This window comes from Lepus europaeus, chromosome 12 (genome assembly GCF_033115175.1).
Source record: "Lepus europaeus isolate LE1 chromosome 12, mLepTim1.pri, whole genome shotgun sequence".
Lineage (NCBI taxonomy): Eukaryota > Metazoa > Chordata > Mammalia > Lagomorpha > Leporidae > Lepus > Lepus europaeus.
Window position 1 is genome coordinate 66,846,571 of NC_084838.1, and position 19,016 is coordinate 66,865,586.

The window sequence follows — 19,016 nt, forward strand, 5'->3', positions numbered from 1 at the left end:
TGTTATGTGCCTAAATCTAGCTGTGCAAAACTCTGAAGTCTTTCATATAAATAAACAAATGTTTAGCAAGTACTTTTTAAACCCGTTGCCTAGCATTAATAAGGTGCATTTGCCTTTCTAAAGTAAGTACAGCTGCTGGGAGAATATCTTGATGCAGAAATGAATCAGTTCCCCCAAAACTCAGAAGAGTATCCCTTTTGAAATAAATCCTGTGCTTATAAGCAGTCTCTGTGCTGAAGACAAACTGAATAATGATAAATTAAGCGCACAAAAAAGGATTTTTGGGACACAGAGCATATCTGAGGGATGGAAACTTTTTTTTCTTTTAGATTTATTTATTTATTTGAGAGGCAGAGTTACACAGAGACAGAGAGAGAGAGAGAGAGAGAGAGAGAGAGAGAGAGAGAGGAGAGAGAGAGAGAGTTTTCCATCCACTGGTTCACTCCCCAAATGGCCACAATGCCAGATCTGGGCCGATTTGAAGCCAGAAGCCGGGAGCTTCTTCTGAGTCTCCCATGCATGTGCACAGGCCTGAGCTCTTGGGCCATTTACCACTGTCTTCCCAGGCCGTAGCAGAGCTGGATCAGAAGTGGAGCAGCCAGGACTTGAACTGGTTCTCATATGGGATGCCAGCATTGCAGGCAGCAGCTTTACCCACTACACCACAGCGCAGGTCCCAGAATGGGGACTCTTGAGCCTCTACCAAGTCACTAGACCTGCCCACCTAAGTTCTCCTATCAGATCTGGTTGTGCCTGAATATGATGCAAATTAGACACACAAAGTCTTATTGAACTCCTCTGTGTTTCTCAGGGCTCTGCTCTCATCAGCCTGATTAAGAATAATGTGAATTTCCTTCACAAGGCTGGATGGGAAGGGTAGAACACCAAGTACAACCCAAAATACGGGTTCTTTGCTAATCTGTTACACAAGTGAAACAGAGAAGACAGTATAGAGGAAGATCTAATTTCATTTAGAAATTTTGCCCGATTCTGTTTTCCATTGTCGCTGTGTTTATTTACCTTTCCCTTTTGGATCCATAACTACCTCCAGATTTGCATGTAAAAGATGTGAGTCGCAATGCCATTTCCTAGCCGCAATTTTCCAACTCATGTTGGTTTCTGGCCCTAAAGGGAACCAAGTGGGCAGAGCCTTTCTTCTTGTCACTGAGGCAGAGTTTATATTGAGATTACACTTAACTTTTCTCTGAGTAGAGATTATTTGAAGATGCTAGTTTTTCTTTTTTTAAATTATACTATCTTGTACCACCAAACTCAAATTGGATACTATAAATGGACATAGGAGATAAATATACATAAGATGTAACTACCATTAGTCATAATGGTAGGCCTGTAAATTTTATCAGTAACAGAGTTACTGGATTTTAATATAAACAAAGGAAGACCAGAGATGGTCTCTAATTATGAGCTGTGTTTCACACATGTCATAGAATTCCAACAAAGCTGAAACCGTTCCTAAATCAGTTCATATAGAGTAGGGGATTTTAAAGTATAAAGTGATCAGTGAAGCTGCTGGATCTCAAGACCTTCATTTAAAATATGTTCCAATGAGAACAACTCTTAATTCCACAACTTCACTGTGTATTTGGCTTTCAAGATAAGAAATGAGGATTGTATATGCAGAAAAATAAGAGAGATGGTCAACTGCCCTAAAATTATGTGATCTTGTACAGATCATTCACCTGACTGAGTTTCTGTTTTTCTAGGAAAGTAGTTATCTTCTCTATGAGGGAACAATGGATAAAATTTTATAGATTACATGCTTACTGACTTTGATTATAATGATGAATAGGAATTTTGGTTTATGGAAGCCATAATAAGAATTTTCCTCTGTATAAAGAAACCAGTTAAGCCCAAACTTTGGTCTGCAGTACTTTGATCATGCAATACATCTTCAAAAACTTGCTTTGTCAGCCTTAACCACACTCTAATTCTAATCAACTGGACAAAGACCCTTGCTCAGTCTAAACTCATGATCACCACATATATTTGAAAAACCATAACCAGTCATGTTACATACAACAAAAATGCTTTATAACCTGTGGTTTACATTCTCTTTCTCTTTTGTGTGTCTGAAAATGATTGATCTACTTTGAGGCTATTTTCTCTGATGTTCTACATCCTGAAGTTCACTTGTTATCTTGATTCAATTAAATGCAAACATATTGGTTTGTGCAATACAATAGTAAAGCACCAATATTAACAAAACCTTCTCTAAATTTGGTTAGGATCACTGTCAATGTAGACCAGTTACAAAAGATAGGTATGTAAGCCTTTGTTGTTCTGTGATTATATTTTCTATAGTCTTAGGAATAAATACATTTTTAAAAATCTGAGCTAATTCTGCATAGAAGTAATTTTTAGAGTAAATGTTTGTGGCATACCTAATGAACAGAGATACAGCAATTCCTAATGTAGTCATCATATTTTGTACTGAATTCTCTGTATTACTGAATTGCCACATCACAGTATGGTTAAATGTAGTTCAATCCTAAGTATTGCAAGGAGGTCAGAAGTCACAAACGAGATCCTAATTTTTACCTCTGTCAGAACCCTTTATTTAAAAGAGCTTTATCTTAAGGGGGCAAGGGAAGAAGCTGTGTTTTCCAAACTTTTTTAGTTTGGACATTTTCAAATATAACCAAAGTCAAGAGTGAGCATAATGAATCCTTAAGCATGCATCGCCTAGCTTCAATTACCAGCATTTCAGGCAGTGTTTGTTAAATGGCAATTCATTTTCTATTTTTTAAAGAAACTCATTACGTAACTGCCATTCAACATTTGAGATTTTAATAGTCCAGAAAGCCTTATCTCTGCTAAATGTTTGATTCCATGGACGTATTTGATGTAAAGGCCACTCATTACCAGTCCTCAGCCCCAGGTTGAGTGCCTCTGGACTGTATCTCTTATGCTTCTCTAATCTGTTATTTGCACTGCTTTTCTGTGTCTGAAATCTTAGGACATCAAGTTTTAAAATAATTTCCGAGTGTTGAAACCATTTCCAACTCTGAAAAGTTTGTACCCAAATTTGTCCTCAGTGACATTTGCCTTGCAGACATATTTTTAAAATTTGGTTCTTTTATTTTTAAATTAAATGTTAATTTTTTAGGCTTAGTTCATTATAGGCTCCATCACACTCTGTTATTTAACATCCTGTGCTTCACACTCCCCTGCTAAAACTTCCTTCTTTTAATTTGTGAGAGTAGGGCTGGATAAGAAGTGCTTTGCTACCTTATATAGAAAAAAGAAAAAGAACGATTTCATAAATCCAACTTCTACAAATCCAAAGGTCAGCCACATACCAGCCAGTGATTGGCCTATATTATCTGACAAATGATTTTCATTTCCATTCTGATTTCTATGGAAGTGTGATGAATACTACAAAGCAGAAAAATGGTTTCATTCTAAGAAGGCCAGTCATCCTATTTTTGGAACACCTCATCGATGTATGTTTACAATGAATCATGGGTTGTTAATAGAGGTTGAGGGGAGAGGGGACAGTTCTGTAGAGAAGTATGAGAAAAATAAGTTAAACTGATCTCTTAACAGTAGGTTAAGGAACCTTATAGCATACTAATTTCCATTGTGAAGATTTGAGAGGAAATTTCTACTACATATTTAAACACAGAGCTGCTTTTCTTCCCCTTGCAATATCTTTGAGGACTGCAGGAGTACTGTTATGAAGGAATATTTCCTACAGCATGGATAGCTCGGCTCATGGCAATAAACAGAACTATGATCTACTAAGTGAAGTTGAAAAATCAATCAGCAAGTCAATAAAATGTATATGTTACTATAATTGATATTTGTTCAAACTAAACTGCACAGAACTCCAGGCTAGGCCTTATGGAGATAAAACTGTGTAGCGCCTCCCTCAAAGAGTTCTAACAGCATTAGATGAATTTGCCCAGACCAGTGCAGACCATCTGGAAGAAACTTTGATCCATGTTTTTGGTTAAGGCCTGGTCATTTAGAGAAAACTTCAGTTAATGCAAAGAACACTAAAAATTTATGTATAGATGTGACATTAACTTCAAGAGTAGAGTTGTATATTAGATTCATCGGATTCTTAAAAATTTGACTAAGAACTGTACAGCTGACTTCAAATTTAGTGTGTATGAAACAATGAAGTTAATACTTTTGAAGCAACCTAAGTTTAGAATGCTTCCAGATTTTTAGAAATCCTTCCCAGTTTATTTATAGTTGTCTCACTTTAACTAATTCAACAATACTTTTAAGGGTGGGGAGGGAAAGGGGATACAAATTATTTTCATTGTCTTTCCAAAGCAGTTAATTTAATTTTCACAGAAGCAAATATTTTATTTTCTAACTATAATTTATCAATGCATTCCATACTTAATGAAATTATTTAACTAAAGTAATTGATTATTTTTGGAGTAAACACAGGGATACCACAAAGGGGCACTGACGTCTAGAAAGAGTAGCCTCCTATCATTGAGCTCTTCTGGTGCAGTGAGCAATAGGGGCTTTTTGGAGGAAAACAAAAGCCTGGGTTAGTAGGTATATTGGTTAAATAGGAGTCAGCTAAGAACACGCATGTAGATAGCCCTATACATTTGGAAAAGAAAAAGTGATGGAATGAAGAGTAAGTACTACTTGAGATAATGGAAACAGAATCTTAACACAAGCTAAGATGTCCTGAAGTGAAGAGATCTTAGTTTATTTTAGTTTGGGTCTTGTATATTTCTCCTTTGTTCAGTCTTTCCATCCATAAAAGGTTCTGTAATGGCAAAATGAGTGATTGTTAAACTTCATTGCACGTGTCAGGATCACCTGGCGGCTTGTAGGAGCCCAAATTGCTTGGCCCCGCCTAGTAACTGATTCTGTGGGTTTTAGTGGGCCCTGAGAAACGGTATTTCCAACAAATTCCCAGGAGATCCTGCTGCTGCTGTGATGGGACCACGCTTTGGGAACCACGTCTAAAATCTGATTCAATTGTCTGTAGTTGTTTGTTTTTTCTCATGAGAAGAAAGCAACCAGGAAATAAAGTAGCATATTGATTTCATAAAATAAGTATTTCTCTAATGTAAACTATGCAAGAATGAAAAGCTTTTCATTCTTTTCTGTCATTAGGCCAATTGAATTAAAATATTCAATGTAAGGTCCTCAATTCAGAGAGCATAAAGAATAAGGAAATTAACATTTCTCAAGATTCTATTATTAGGAAGAGGCATTTTGCCAGTAGTCTCCTTAGAGGTGAGGGAACAGATCAGAGAAGATAAATAAGCTTGCAGGAGGAAAACCTAGATTGTGATTTTTGAAGTCCATGCTCTTTCCATTTGCCAAAATGACTGTCACAGAATAGGCCTACCCTATCAGAGACTACCTACCCTGTCATGCTTGTGTATCTGTGAACAATGGGAGGCAGCAGATGATGCCACTGAGCCTGCCTTGATCCTTGATGATTGTGGGCATTTAGGGAGTGAACCACTAGATGGAATGATGTTCTTTCTCTCTCTCTCTCTCTCTCCCTCCCTTTCCCCCTCTTCCCCTCTCCCTCTCCCTCTCTTCCTCTCCCTCTCTCTGCTTCCCTCTCCCTCTCTCTCCTTCCCTCCCTCTCTCTCACTCTCTGTCTCATCACCTTTCAAATTAAAAATGAAAAAAAAATAATAAACATTGAACTTCTGACCTGGATTCCCATTAGAGATGGCTATGTGTTCACTGTTGCATACCTAAGACCTTGAATTATGCCACTCATGAAACAGGCATTCAATACATACTTGATGGATAACTGAACATAACAGTGGAGTTGTTCCATCCAAAACAGTATTAGGACACAACTATGCAAGAATTCTAAAGTGCATAAATATCTGTATGTGGGTTAAAAGGTGGAGAGAGGATAGTAGCATTTTTGTTAGGTGCCAAATGAAATAGTTTCCATTGTTACTAGGGGTGAGAGGAGGACCTGTAGGCTATGGACCAGATAGTGGGTACCAAGACTCAGGATACTTTACATTCATTATGCCAGGCTTTGTAAATGTAAAGTCCAGGGCTTGTGTTCTAATTAGCATAGGTCTTGTAGTAACAGAAATGTATGCTACATCTCTGAGGGTTATCAGGGTATAGGCATCCCATTCCCAATATCTCCCTCCCTATGTGAGGTTGATTAAATCTGCAAAGAGGAGCATTGCATGCCTCCTAGAAAGGGAAGTAGCACATAGTGTCTCTGGTGTTAAGAAAAAGTTCATTTTCTTTGATGGGTTCCTTATAGGGAGCAGTTTGCTCATCCCTGATCACCACATTCCTTCCATTTCTACAACAGATAGAGAGCAAATAAAAGGAACTATTCCCCTCTCAAATGCAGTATATTGCCGATTATATGGTCTCCAGTGAATCCAGCCATCGGTTTACCCCTCTTCAGGGGGTTCCAGTCCACTAAGGAAGACAGCTTGGGGTCCCCAAATTGGCCTAGACTCTATGAGCAAGGCTTTGGATGCATTTGATAGAATGAACATTGCCAGCTGTTCCTACATCTCTTGGGGAGCTACTAAAATGAGGCATTGCCTTGAAAAGAATCTTCCAGAGGAAAGAGCTTTAACTTCAAAAAATGTGTGTTTCTTTCCAGTAAAGTTGGGGAAGGCAGCTTGGCCACTGCAGGGATTGGAGAGTGAGGAAAGGAATTTTTTGTTTCCAGAAACTCACCCTCCAGGTGATTACCTGCAGCAAAATGTTCCCATATCCTGCTAGATTCCTCTGGACAGGGGCCAATTATGGAAGATGTCTTGGGGTCTACATAGTATGTAGTTTATGTCAAATAGGTAAACTTGAGTTGCTTCATCCATAGGCTCAATACCCTGCCAATTACTCAAATATAGTAATTTATAACTTTCTTTAATAAAGGAGAAAATTTTCAGATACTGGTACTCATCATGAGTATATACTTCAATGTTTGTGAATATTTCCACATAATTATATTTAATACCATAAACTATAAATGCTGTAATTTTGTTTGACCTATGTTGCATAGATAGATGTTGCAAGATATATTACTTGATCAGAGCTGTCAATAATTTTGTGCACACATTTAGTTAATTGGCGATTTTTTTCTGCCTGTGTTTATATGTAATACATTCTATAAGGGAAAAGAAATCAGTCTTCGTGCAGCTGACTCTGGTAAAAGAGCAATTAGGGTCCATCAGAACAAACAGCTGTCAATAATGAGTTCTGAATTAAAATTACTGCTAAAGAATGGAATCTAGACATCTGTACGAAATGTGAAAACATTTTAATAACCTAATAACTGAGATCTGGACAGGAGTATCACTTAGTTTTCCCAGCTGTACCTACAATATATTTTAAAATATTCTGTGGAAAAAAAAAAAACACTGAAAGTCATTGCATAAACTAGATAGCATTTAAAAAAAAAATCTTGGCTTCCTTTGAACAGCATGTATTTTGATTCTGTGTTATCGGCATGAAAACTTTCTATTTCAGTATTTTACTGTGCCCCCTAGGCCTAAAATGTAGCTTAAAAATAGTTCTGTTATCTGTGTTTTGTGTGTCTTTCCAATCAGGGTTCTATTGCTTGGATATTTTTTTTCTTTCTCTCTTTGGAACAATACTTTTGAGTCTTAGTACATGGTATCTGATTTGCTCACATCCAGGGTTGTTCCTTTCAAAGAAAACTTGGAAGGTGGATTTCTGGCATCATAGTTTTACTACAAGATAATTCCATATATTACAGTTATCTGGAGATAATAATTATTTGGTCTTCAGAAAAAAGCAAAATTTGCATTTCTTAAAACAGCCTTTGCTATTTTAAGATGAAAGGTTAAGATTTTCTTAAAAATTACAGGTGTGTATATATATATATATATATACATATACATATATCCATAATTGTGAGTATAATCAATGCATGGGTCTGCCCTCTTGTACTTATAAAAATATCAGGAAAAGAATGTCTTGGAATATTTGTTAGGTACAGTGTGGACCATGGACCAGCAAGAGCAGCAGCATTTTGGAGCTTGTAGGAAATACATAATGTTGCCCCCTCCTCAGACACTGAATCATAACCCTGGGTCAGAGCCCAGGAATCCATGTTTCAACACTGCTTAGGAATATAGGCAGACCATTGCAACATTTAGTGTCTAAACACTTGACAATCTATTGTGTGCAAACTGGAGCATAGGAATCTTTCTTACATTAAATTGTTGATTTTTTTTAAAAGATTGATTTATTTGAAAGTCAGAGTTGGGGGGGGGGGTCTTCCATCCTTTGGTTCACTCCACAGATGGCCGCAACGGCTGGAGCTGCACCAATCCGAAGCCAGGAGCCAGGAGCCTCTTCCTGGTCTCCCACGTGGGTGCAAGGGCCCAAGGAGAGCAGGCACTGGGCTTAGCAGTTAACCCTACTGCTAGGAAGCACACGTTCCATATCCCAGTATCTGAGTTGGAGTCCTGACTACAGCTTCTGATGCCACCTTCATTCACACTCATGGAGACGGAAGTGAGGACTGGTCACTCGTCATTGGGTTCCTTCCACCCCCATGGGAAACCAGATTGAGTTCCTAGCTTCTAGCTTTGCCCTGCCACCATCTCCCACCACTATTGTGGGAAATAACTGAATAACCTAGTCTCCCCAACCGTTCCACAAAGTCCCTTGTGTGAAAGTCTTCATCCACAGAGTCTTATGTTAATGGATTAAGGATATAACTTAATAAAATTATAGGGTCTGAGGGTTGGACTTTGGGAAGTGATTAGGTTGTTAGGGTGGAGCCTCTGTGTTGGAACCATTGTGGATATATAAAGAGAAATGACGTAGCTGTAAGGAAGAATTTGCGCTGCTGGGTTTCCGCTTCCTGACTCACCTGATCATCGTCTGCCATTCACTGGCCTCACCCGATGACTGAACCAATGAGGCAGGCCAATCTTGCAATATGAACCTCCAAACTGTAAGCTGAAATAAACCCTACTCCTTCCTAAGTAGCTTTTCTGGGGTATATTAGTGAAAGCAATGAAAATCTGACTAGTACAGGGAGACATTGACCCAGATCTCAGCTCCTTGGAAACACCCACGTGATCTTGGATTCCTAAACCTGCCTAGGTCTCCATTCCCTTCTTCAGAAAAGGGAATCTAGACAGGCAAAGGATTAGAAGAGGTGATATGAGCAGCACTGATTCATAAATTCGGAAAGTTATGAGTTTAAGAGAGTGACCAAACAGTGAAGCAGGTACTGTTGAAGGTAATAGGTAAATTAGTTGTATTGAGACTAAAATCCTCATGCCTTGTGGGAGTGCAAGAAAAGGACACAACAAAACAGGGAGCTACCAATTTATAATCTTTCCATTAGAAACTTAAACCTTTGGACTATTTATAGTGAAATGAAGATAACAGCATTTTTCAAAAGCAAAAAACAATAAGCCATTCTAATCTTGCTCTGATAGGAAAACATTAATATATTCAGCAAAATAATAAAAGTAAACGAACTAAAGTTTGAATGTCTTCCAGATACTAGTCTCTAATGGCTCTTCTGTTGGACTCTGCCCGAGTCAGCAGTCAGAGCATTTACATTGCTGAGGGTTAGCCTGCTGTGTGGACTGAGTGGGTTGTACACACTGTAGTCTGTGTGATTATTTTGTTCTTCAGGCTGAGCAGTACACAACATGAGCACCTTTACTTGGCAGTCTTAGTAAATCATTGTAACCTCTTTCAAAAAGTGGATCATTATGTATCATTCTAAAGCAAACTTGGAATATTGACTGAGCTAGGATGGCCTTTTCCTCATTAGGAAAATCTCTGTGTGTTACGGTCTCTTATATGTCCATCGCTTTATTTCATTGACCTCTATTCAGATTTAACTCAAAACCAATTATCAGAACCAGCTGAGCCTGTTTCCATCCATACCTAATGACCTCTTCTATCCATCTGTAAGATAAGACTTGTTATGGTGTTCTTTTTACTAACATGTGAGACTTTTAGTTTATCTTGAGCCTCACATTTTATGAATAATAGGGAATGTGTTTGGCAGATAATACTGGGATAGTGCCAGGATCATGCCAAAGTCTTTGGAAGATTTCTATTTGAATCTAATTATTTTATAAAAGAGGGATTAGGCCCATGTATATTTTGATTTTTGTAGGTAGATTCCTGTTAAGAAATTACTCTTCATTCATCATAGAAAAAGAAAATGCCATTCATAAATGCCACTCTTCTAGTGGAACTGCAATATCCAATAAGATTATGAACTGATATATGCACAAAATGTCCATATTTTAGTATCTGCACACAACGATATGATCTGTGAAATCTCCTCATTCTGTTGTCTTTCATTGCCAGCCCATTGAAGGGTCAGTGAAGGGTCGGCATTAAAACTCCACCAAGTTAATCAGAAAAGCCAACTTTTAAACACATTCTAGAACAGTTTTAGCACCAAATAGTCCCCTTATGCCTCTTAATTTTTTTTTCCTTTTGCACATTACTACTGTATCGCATCACGGGACATTAAGCATATTTCAACTCGTGGGACTAACTCAATCATGTTTTTAGAAATTGAAAACAAATGTTGTAACTGGATGGATGATAATATTGAAGTAATAACAATATCCTAGGAAGCATACTTGTTTAATGGATTGCATAGTCTTTCAGCTTGTAAACACTGGAATGTCTGTCACTCACTGAAATTATTTTTTAAGGCTGAAGTTTAGCAGTAATTTGGTTTGCTGCAGCAGTCACAACACAGGTTGTGACTGTGTTCTATGTTCTGATTCACATTAGTGGAATCATTGTCCTCATTAGGAAATAACTTACAAAGTTGATTTTACTTCAGGGAGAATGGGGCCAACATAATACTAAGACTTGATAAAAGTGCTGCCTCTTCCCTTTTTGCTGGAATTTTCTGTAACATAATAAATATACTGAATTGTGCTGGCCTCAGCCTGAAGCACGGGGTTACGCGCTCCTTTTTTAAAGATATTTAGAAAAATCTGTCTCAGTGCTTGGCAACTACTCCGACAGAAAACAGATAAAAATAAGGGTGGTTTATCAGTTTTGCTGTTCTTATCATGTTTCAGGTTGAAGGCTGTTGAAATGATGAAAAACAAACAGCACTAAATAGGGTTCCGTCATTATTGCTGCTATGGGGAGCTGAGTTTTTCAGGATCAAAGAAAAATGCATTTGCTTTTAGAACTACAATCCTTCATTTTGAGAGGTACACTGCACTCAGATGCTGATGGGGAAAGAAAGAAAAAAGAGTAAATTCCAGAAGGATGTAAAATATGTGCTGCTACAGGGACTTGAAAATTCAGATAGAAGTAGGCTGGCATACTTTTAAAAGCTGTGAATTTTCAACCTTCAGTTACTTACAAAAAACAATTGTGCCTGACATTTGTTATTTGTGAGTAGCTAGAGGGAAGCATAATTACAGGGTGTTTCCAGTTCATCCAATTATAAGAACTCCCTTTATGTGGTTAAGCATATATAAAAGGAATATCCCTGTGCTGGGAACCTTGGACAACATTTCTATATGAGTCATTGATCCAGGAGATGGCTTAATATTTTTTAAATGTGTATTTTCTAATTTTACAACTCAAGTTGAACACCTTCAGTTTCCCTTGTATGGAAAATTGCTCTGTTAAATTGTGGAATGCAGTAGAGACAAGGAAGCTGTTGTCCTTTTTCCTCAACCAGAAATCAAAAATGAAGTAAGGTAGTTCCTAAAAAAGAGGTATAGACTTTCATAGGAGGCCAAGGAAGAATAAATCAAAGGGGTAACTTTTTTTCAAGTTTTTTTTTTTTATTATTTATTTGAAATGCAGAGTACCAGAGGAGACCTAGAGAAAGAGAGAGACCGACACCTTCTGTCCACTGGTCCACTCCCCAAACGGCCATGACAGTCAGATATAGGTCAGGTAGAAGCCAGGAACTAAGAACTCCATATGCGTTGCCCACCTGGGTGGCAGGGGCCCAACTGTTTGGATCACAAGCGAACCAACTGGGACTTGAACTGGCACATCAATTTAGCACATGGGTGTGACAGGCCAGAGGCTTGACCCACTGTGCCACAACACCAGTCCCAAGCAGAAAAAACTGCATGGGAGTTGAATCTTGAAGGAAGGTCAAGGTCAACAAGCAGACCAGTTAAGAGGTAAAGATCTGCATAAGAAAAGATCCCAGGGTAAGAAAGCTGAACATTTATTTAATTTGGTTGGTACTGAAGAAAAGCTTTGATACTGATAAAAAAAAAAATACTGCCTGAGAGCCATGTTGTTTTAATGATGAGGCCAGGGCCCAAGATAGAAACAGCCACAAGTACTTGGAACAAAAACAACCAAAAATCAGTCTGACCTATGACTTCTTCAGCATAAAAAAGAAGATCATGGAGTGATATATTTAGAGCTTGAAGAGATAATATTGTATAATAGTGGAATCCAAAATTTCTGCATATAACTAAGTTATTGGTTATAACTAAATGCAAAAATTCTCACATTAAATTATATCAAATAATACCATGCATGCATTTTAATATGAAACATTATTCAGACATATTGCAGCCAACCCATAGCTTTATCAAAATGAAGAATTAAAGTATAGAGCCATGTCACAAAAGATAAACTATGAAACATGTAAAACAGAATTATTCTAAATAATTGCTATTAATATTGTTGTATTTGATAAATATAAGTGGGTCTTTAATGGAAAATAAGTATGTAGAACATGCCCTTTATGCCTTCTCTGCTTTCCAGCCACCAGCTTCAAAGTTTATTCAGAAGTGCTGGTTTTTACTTAGTGCTTCTTCTTGGATATTCTTTCTCTTCAATAGGCTGTCCACCCTTCTTTATGTAACAAACTTACCTTGTCTGTTAAGTTTTTGTTAAGCTTACTAGGGCAGGCTTAACAAAATACCGCTGATTGGGTGGCCAAAGAACAAAATTTTATTTTCTTACTCTTCTGGAGGTCAGAAGTCCAAGATCAAGGTCCTGTCAGGATTTATTTTGGTGAGGTCTCTCTTCCTGTCTTTTAGATGACACCTTTCTAATTATGTACACCCTTGGCTGTAGTTTCTCTTCGTCTTTTTAGAAGAACACCAATCCTAGTAGATGAGGGCCCCCACCATATGGCCTCATTGAACCACACTTACCTCCCTAAAGGCCCAGCTTCCAATACAGTCACACTGGGGTTTGCGATTTCAATCTATGAATTTTGATGAGAGGAACACAATTCCATCTATAACAGGTATCAATTTAAAAAGCATTTCCCTGAAGGGGCTCTGCCAGTGATCCTGCCTTACATCAAAAGTTGAGATTTGTAATTGTTTATTCTTGTGATTATATAATGTCTAAGTGCTGCACTAAACTGTAATTTCCAAGAGCAAAGGATCCTGCTTAGTTTTGCTCAGTGTCTTAGCATGTTGTGGCATTCAGTAAATATTTATGGAATAAAAACCGATGGGGTCCAGTGAACAAGTACAGAGCAAATGTGTAGCAAAGAGCAAAGGAATGAGCACTCTGTGTCCTTGAGTCTGGGGACTGGACAAAGCAGGGTAGTCAGTATGTGCTGGGAAATGTGTAGCCACCAGTGCTGGGTGCGGGCATGGGGGTAGGCACTGATTTCCATGGATGATTTCAGGCTACAAACGTGGTATCACTGGGAAGAGATACGCAGCAGCATATTATTATGTAGTATTTTCACCGGATGACCATAAATATAGTGCAAAATAATTCAGAAGCACTGGATTTTGAATACTACCTTTGTTTTTCTTAGTTTTATTTAAGCAAAAATCCTGAAAATTTCACATGTCCCTTTTTTCCAACGCTAGCATACCACTGAGAAGATGTGTAGCATAGAGATTTATAATTTATTATTTGTTCAGGGCAAGAAGCAGAAACAGGCCAAGGTGATTCTTCAATTTTAGACCTGAATGTCAAGGAAAGGGAGTAAGAGTGGGAGGAGCTGATTTGAGAGCAGAAGGTGCTGATTAAGCTTGGAATCCATTTATTTTTGAGAAACTTGAAGGTTGTTTGAAATATAGGTATCCACTTATGGCCAATGAAGGGGCCATCACTTTAGGAATCATTTGTTGGAAAATTATTACTGAAGCATGAAGGGTAATGAGAGAGAGAAGGATGCAACTTTGGAGACATTATCTGCACTCTGAGGGCTGGACGAGGTATATATCAGGGAAAGGGATACAGATGGAACCATTCAGGGAAGCAGAGAGAGAATCAACACAACAATTAAATAAGAGGGAGAAGGGTGCAGCATATAGATTTTGTGTGTGTGTGTGTGTGTGTTATAGGGGAGTGAGTTACAACAACTCAAATGACAGAAAGCATTTGCAGCAATCGGGGTGCCATGAAAAGTAGCTTCTCAGCTTCTGCATTTCTGTCCCTGCTCTTCCACCTACCTACCATGAGCATTTGCTGAATACCTCCCCTGTACTAGGCGGTGTGAGGAGAGGCTCTTGACTGCCATCTCATTCGCCATGGCAGCTATGTGAGAGCAGGAAATTCCTCAAATGAAAGAGATTGGTTATTTGAAATAAAGTAAGAAAAAGAAAGCAGCTTGAGGGAATAGATTAAAGAAAGATTTTAAAAGCCAAATCTCAAATGGTCCTATAGAGATTCTATCATAAATTTCCCAGTACTACATTGCCTGTTCCTTGCTGTCAAGTACAGAGGTAGATTTTTTAAATGGAGTTTGCACCTACAAAATAACTCCCTCTTCCTTTGTATTTGCAAAACACTCTGTCTTTAATTCAGCCTTAAGATTTACTAGATAATCAACTAATCATCAATTAAGAAAAATGGGAAAACAGAGGTTAATTGACTTTCTCAAGGACACACTGCCATTGGAATCTGGAAAAAGTACCGTGAATCTCATGATCTTGGAGTAAACTGAATCACATGTCTTTTGTTTGATGTCTCCAAGAATTCTTTACCCTAGGGAAGAAGGTAACATCTCAGTTTCAAGGGTCAGCTCCTTTTCTGCCTTCCATATGGACAGAACAGCAGTGAGCAATATTTTGTGTTTTGTGGGGAAAACAGGTTTTGTTTAAATCATACCATCTCTTGTTTATTTTCTTCCCACAATTCATGATGTAGGCTTGAGCACATTTTTTTTCTTCACTCTTAGAAAATATAAATCACAACCATCAAGAAGCAGTTAATACTGTTTAGAACTGAAGTTACTCCTACCAATTTACAAGATTCTGTAGTAGCTTTCTTCTAGAATATAGAACCATGCATCATCTAGACATGTGAATGGTCCCTGATGCATATTTAGGGAAATATTCCTGCCATTGTCTTGAATGGACTTGATATATAGGACTCAGTTGTAAAGCTATGATGTGCTTCCAGGAAGTACTGCATGAAGTTGTGTTCCATTAGAAGCAGTATACACATGAAATGAAAACTATGTAGAAAGACAACCAGAAGGGATAAAATGTGTTACTCATCATCTTAGAAACTGTCAAACAGGGTTGGAAAGAAACCCAAAAAGACAAACTTCTTCTTGGCTAAATCTTACTTAGATTGTCTTAACTACAACCTGATGGCTTATTAGGACATAGAGACTATTTAAAGCACTTCTCCCGTCCTGTTATTGTCTGTCAAATACAATATGGTCCCATCTTCACATATTCCCTGAATAGTTCCAGCTTTTGGCAAATGTAGTAGGATATATGTCACTGCTTTCTGAAGGGTCTGCTTCCTAAGTAAGTAGGCTTACCTTACCTGGATGGGCTGCTCATTACTTTAGGCCTCTCAGGCCAATCATTAATTCATTCACAAACATTATTGAATGCTTACTGCAGATGTGGTGCAGGGCACTCAAAGATAAAAAAATGCAATTCCTGCTCTGAAAATATGCCTGCTTGTTTATATATGCCTGCCCTGTCAGACTAAATAATAATGCATTTTGTCTGGGATTCAGGTGATTCAGGACAGAGGGTACTTAATCCCATCTATGGAGGTGGGGATCCAGAATGATGGGGAAAACTTGCCTTGCCAATCTAGCAGGTTTATTTAGTACAGCAAACTTGATGTAATGGGACTTTGTGAATCTCAGTGTATTGGAAACACCAGGCTGACAGAGCTCTATAGTAACACTTGCATTAAGTTTCTGATTGGTTCCTTGCAAAGGCTATGCTACATTTCTAATTTTCTGTGTCCCGGAAGGCTTTTGCATGATAGCTCAATGTCATGTCGTTTTGTCGGCTTAAACCTTGAATGGAATCTTATAATCAGTAACCAGGGGCCCTCTGGCATAAGACATTAAACGGTAAGCAATTTTAAGATACGTTATATCAAATTCTCACTTATCCTAGTCTGTAGACCACAGGGCATCTGTGTGAAAGCAGAATTTGATCTATACTGTTCAGTAATTAAATAAAGGTATTATTTCATTAAAAATGCCCTCTCACACCTTGCAGCCACTTGGCACAAAAGATAAATTGCTATTTCAGTTGAAGCAGGCATGCTGGTGCTCACTAAACTCTTTCATGTGGGAGTTCTGGTATAGGAGAGTTTTACATGTCATTCCTGGAGCCATCTGTTCCTTCTCTTCTGCTTTTCCAGCTTTGTCAACTCTTCATCCACCCTGTCCTACAAGTCAAATTTCAAAAACCACAATACCCAGTATACCAATATTCTTGTGTTAAAAACAGTTATATAAAGCATTATGTCCCTTGTTAGACGGTAAGAGCTACTAAAGTAGAATCTACTTTAGTCATGTGTATTGTATCCTTAATTCCACTTATCAGATTACTTCATTATTCAATGTACATTGACTCAAAAGTTCACTGAATGCAAAGATCAGTGAATGGATGGGCAAATAAATGAACACGTTGGTACACAGATGACAGGAAGAGCGGCATGGAGCAAAGGAGGAGGCTCTCTCTCACTCAGTGTGTGAAGTGGTGATAGATACATAGACGTTTACCAGTTGATTACATTTACCATTAGAGAAACAGGTATGATCAGAAGGAGGAAAAACACACTTGGATTGAACCACATTTGCCACATCCATGTGCCAACATGAAAGGTCTGATAAATAGAAAACGCACAAGGCTTACCTTGAGGTTGTAAGGGCACTGATGTATTCTTTTCCTAGTACTCTTTCTTAGCTTCAGAGGAAATGTCAGCGTTTCCGCCACCCTACTCTGTAACCCTGTTCAGTGTGTTAGACAGTCTCTTTGCACTGCCAGATCTTATCCATCCATTTTGCCTTGTTAACACTCGCATACCCTCTTCTTTAAATCAGTTTCCTCAACTGGAAGATGATACATAATTCTACAAATAATGGAGTAAAAAAACCACCTCAGAGCCCTTTCAATAACAAGGGCTATGGCTTTTATTATCTTATGCAGAATACTTGAATTTTACCTGGAATTTCAAAATATACTCAATCCGGGGGAAGAAGGGGGGAATAAAGACAAGAGACATGCTTTACATTGTCTACCATTGTTTTTTAATCCTTTTATACTATTTTTAGTATGCAATAACATTTTAACTTTTTAAAAGGATTTTTTTTATTTTTAATAGAAAGGCAGACTCAGAGAGAGAGAGAGAGGAATCTTTCATCTACTGGTTCACTCCCCCAAATAGCTGCAACAGCCAGGGCTGGGCCAGGCTGAAGCTAGGAAGGAACCTTGGAACTCCATGCAGGTCTCCCATGTAGATACAGTGGCCGAAACACTCAGGCCATCTTCTGCTGCCTTCCCAGGTTACCAGCTGGATTGTTAGTAGAGTAGCCAGGAATCAAATCAAAACCCATTTGGGATGCAGACATTGCAGGCTACAGCTTAAGCCACTATGTAACAGTGCTGGGCCCCCTCATTTTAATTACATGTTTCCCATCATATTGGTTTTAGAATGTGTTTGTTGAGTTTTATAATACATGATGTTTCAATTCGATGTACTAGGTGCTTTGTCTTTTTTTTTTTTTTAATAAATTGACTTCAAGTAGACTAAGAGGACTTGCAAAAGAAAATACTCTAGTTAGATATTAAACAAGATTTTTAAAATATCTTTTAAATGTAAAGAACTTAAATGTTTTGTTATATTGGTTTCAAAATCAAATCCATTTTATCTTACATGATCAAGGGGCATGGTAATTATGGATCTAATATTTAATATTTTGTGATGAAACTAATTTTACTCAGTGTTTTATTACTCAGTACTCTGGTTATGGTGTCTTAATAATACTTTCGACTTGAGAATGTTCCAGAATCATCCCAGTAGCTACTAGAATTAACCTGGTTCATAATAATAAAAAATATCTTTGTGACATATTTTTTTCCTGATGGGTTTATTTGGGCTTTTCTTTTCTCTTTGTCTTCCTTTCAGTGCGGGAGTCGGCCGAACTGGTTGTTTCATTGTCATAGATGCCATGTTAGAAAGAATAAAGCATGAAAAAACTGTAGATATTTATGGCCATGTAACTTTAATGAGAGCCCAGAGGAATTACATGGTTCAAACGGAAGACCAATACATCTTTATCCACGATGCACTGTTAGAAGCAGTGACTTGTGGAAATACCGAAGTGCCAGCTAGAAACTTGTATGCCTACATTCAGAAGCTGACACAAATAGAAGCAGGAGAGAATGTCACAGGAATGGAGCTCGAGTTTAAGGTATGGCTTTGGGAGCAGAATGGTTATTCAGGAGTACCTCATCCTGGGATTGTCTTTGTGTAGTGACTTCACTTTTTTAACCTTTTGAATTTGTGCAGAACAAAGGTCATTTGAGCTTCTCTACAAGTATCTGATTCTAAGACACTTTCCTCCTCTTTCTCTCTTCTATTCTTTGCTTCCTAACAATACCTTGTGCCTTTTGTATCCTACTTTAAATTGAGAACTCATAGTCTCAGAACATGATATTTAAAAATGCAATAGGCTATACAGATTCATTAGGCTGAGGTAGAAAGCAGTGCAGTTTGAATAGTCATTTACTTTAAAGTAAACAAAAGATGTATATATGAAAAGGAAATCTTTGGTACATTATATTCAACCACAGTCTAAAATTATCTTTGTCGGATTT

The 19,016-nt window shown here is 37.9% G+C and overlaps 1 protein-coding gene across 1 annotated transcript in view; it reads left to right on the plus strand.

Moving 5' to 3' along the window:
* Positions 1 to 19,016, plus strand: part of PTPRD (protein tyrosine phosphatase receptor type D) — a 428,560-nt gene that overhangs the window by 398,257 nt on the left and 11,287 nt on the right. The window contains exon 26 of the mRNA XM_062208263.1: positions 18,325 to 18,610. Coding sequence (XP_062064247.1) covers positions 18,325 to 18,610 — 286 coding nt within the window. The remainder of the gene's footprint in view (positions 1 to 18,324; positions 18,611 to 19,016) is intronic.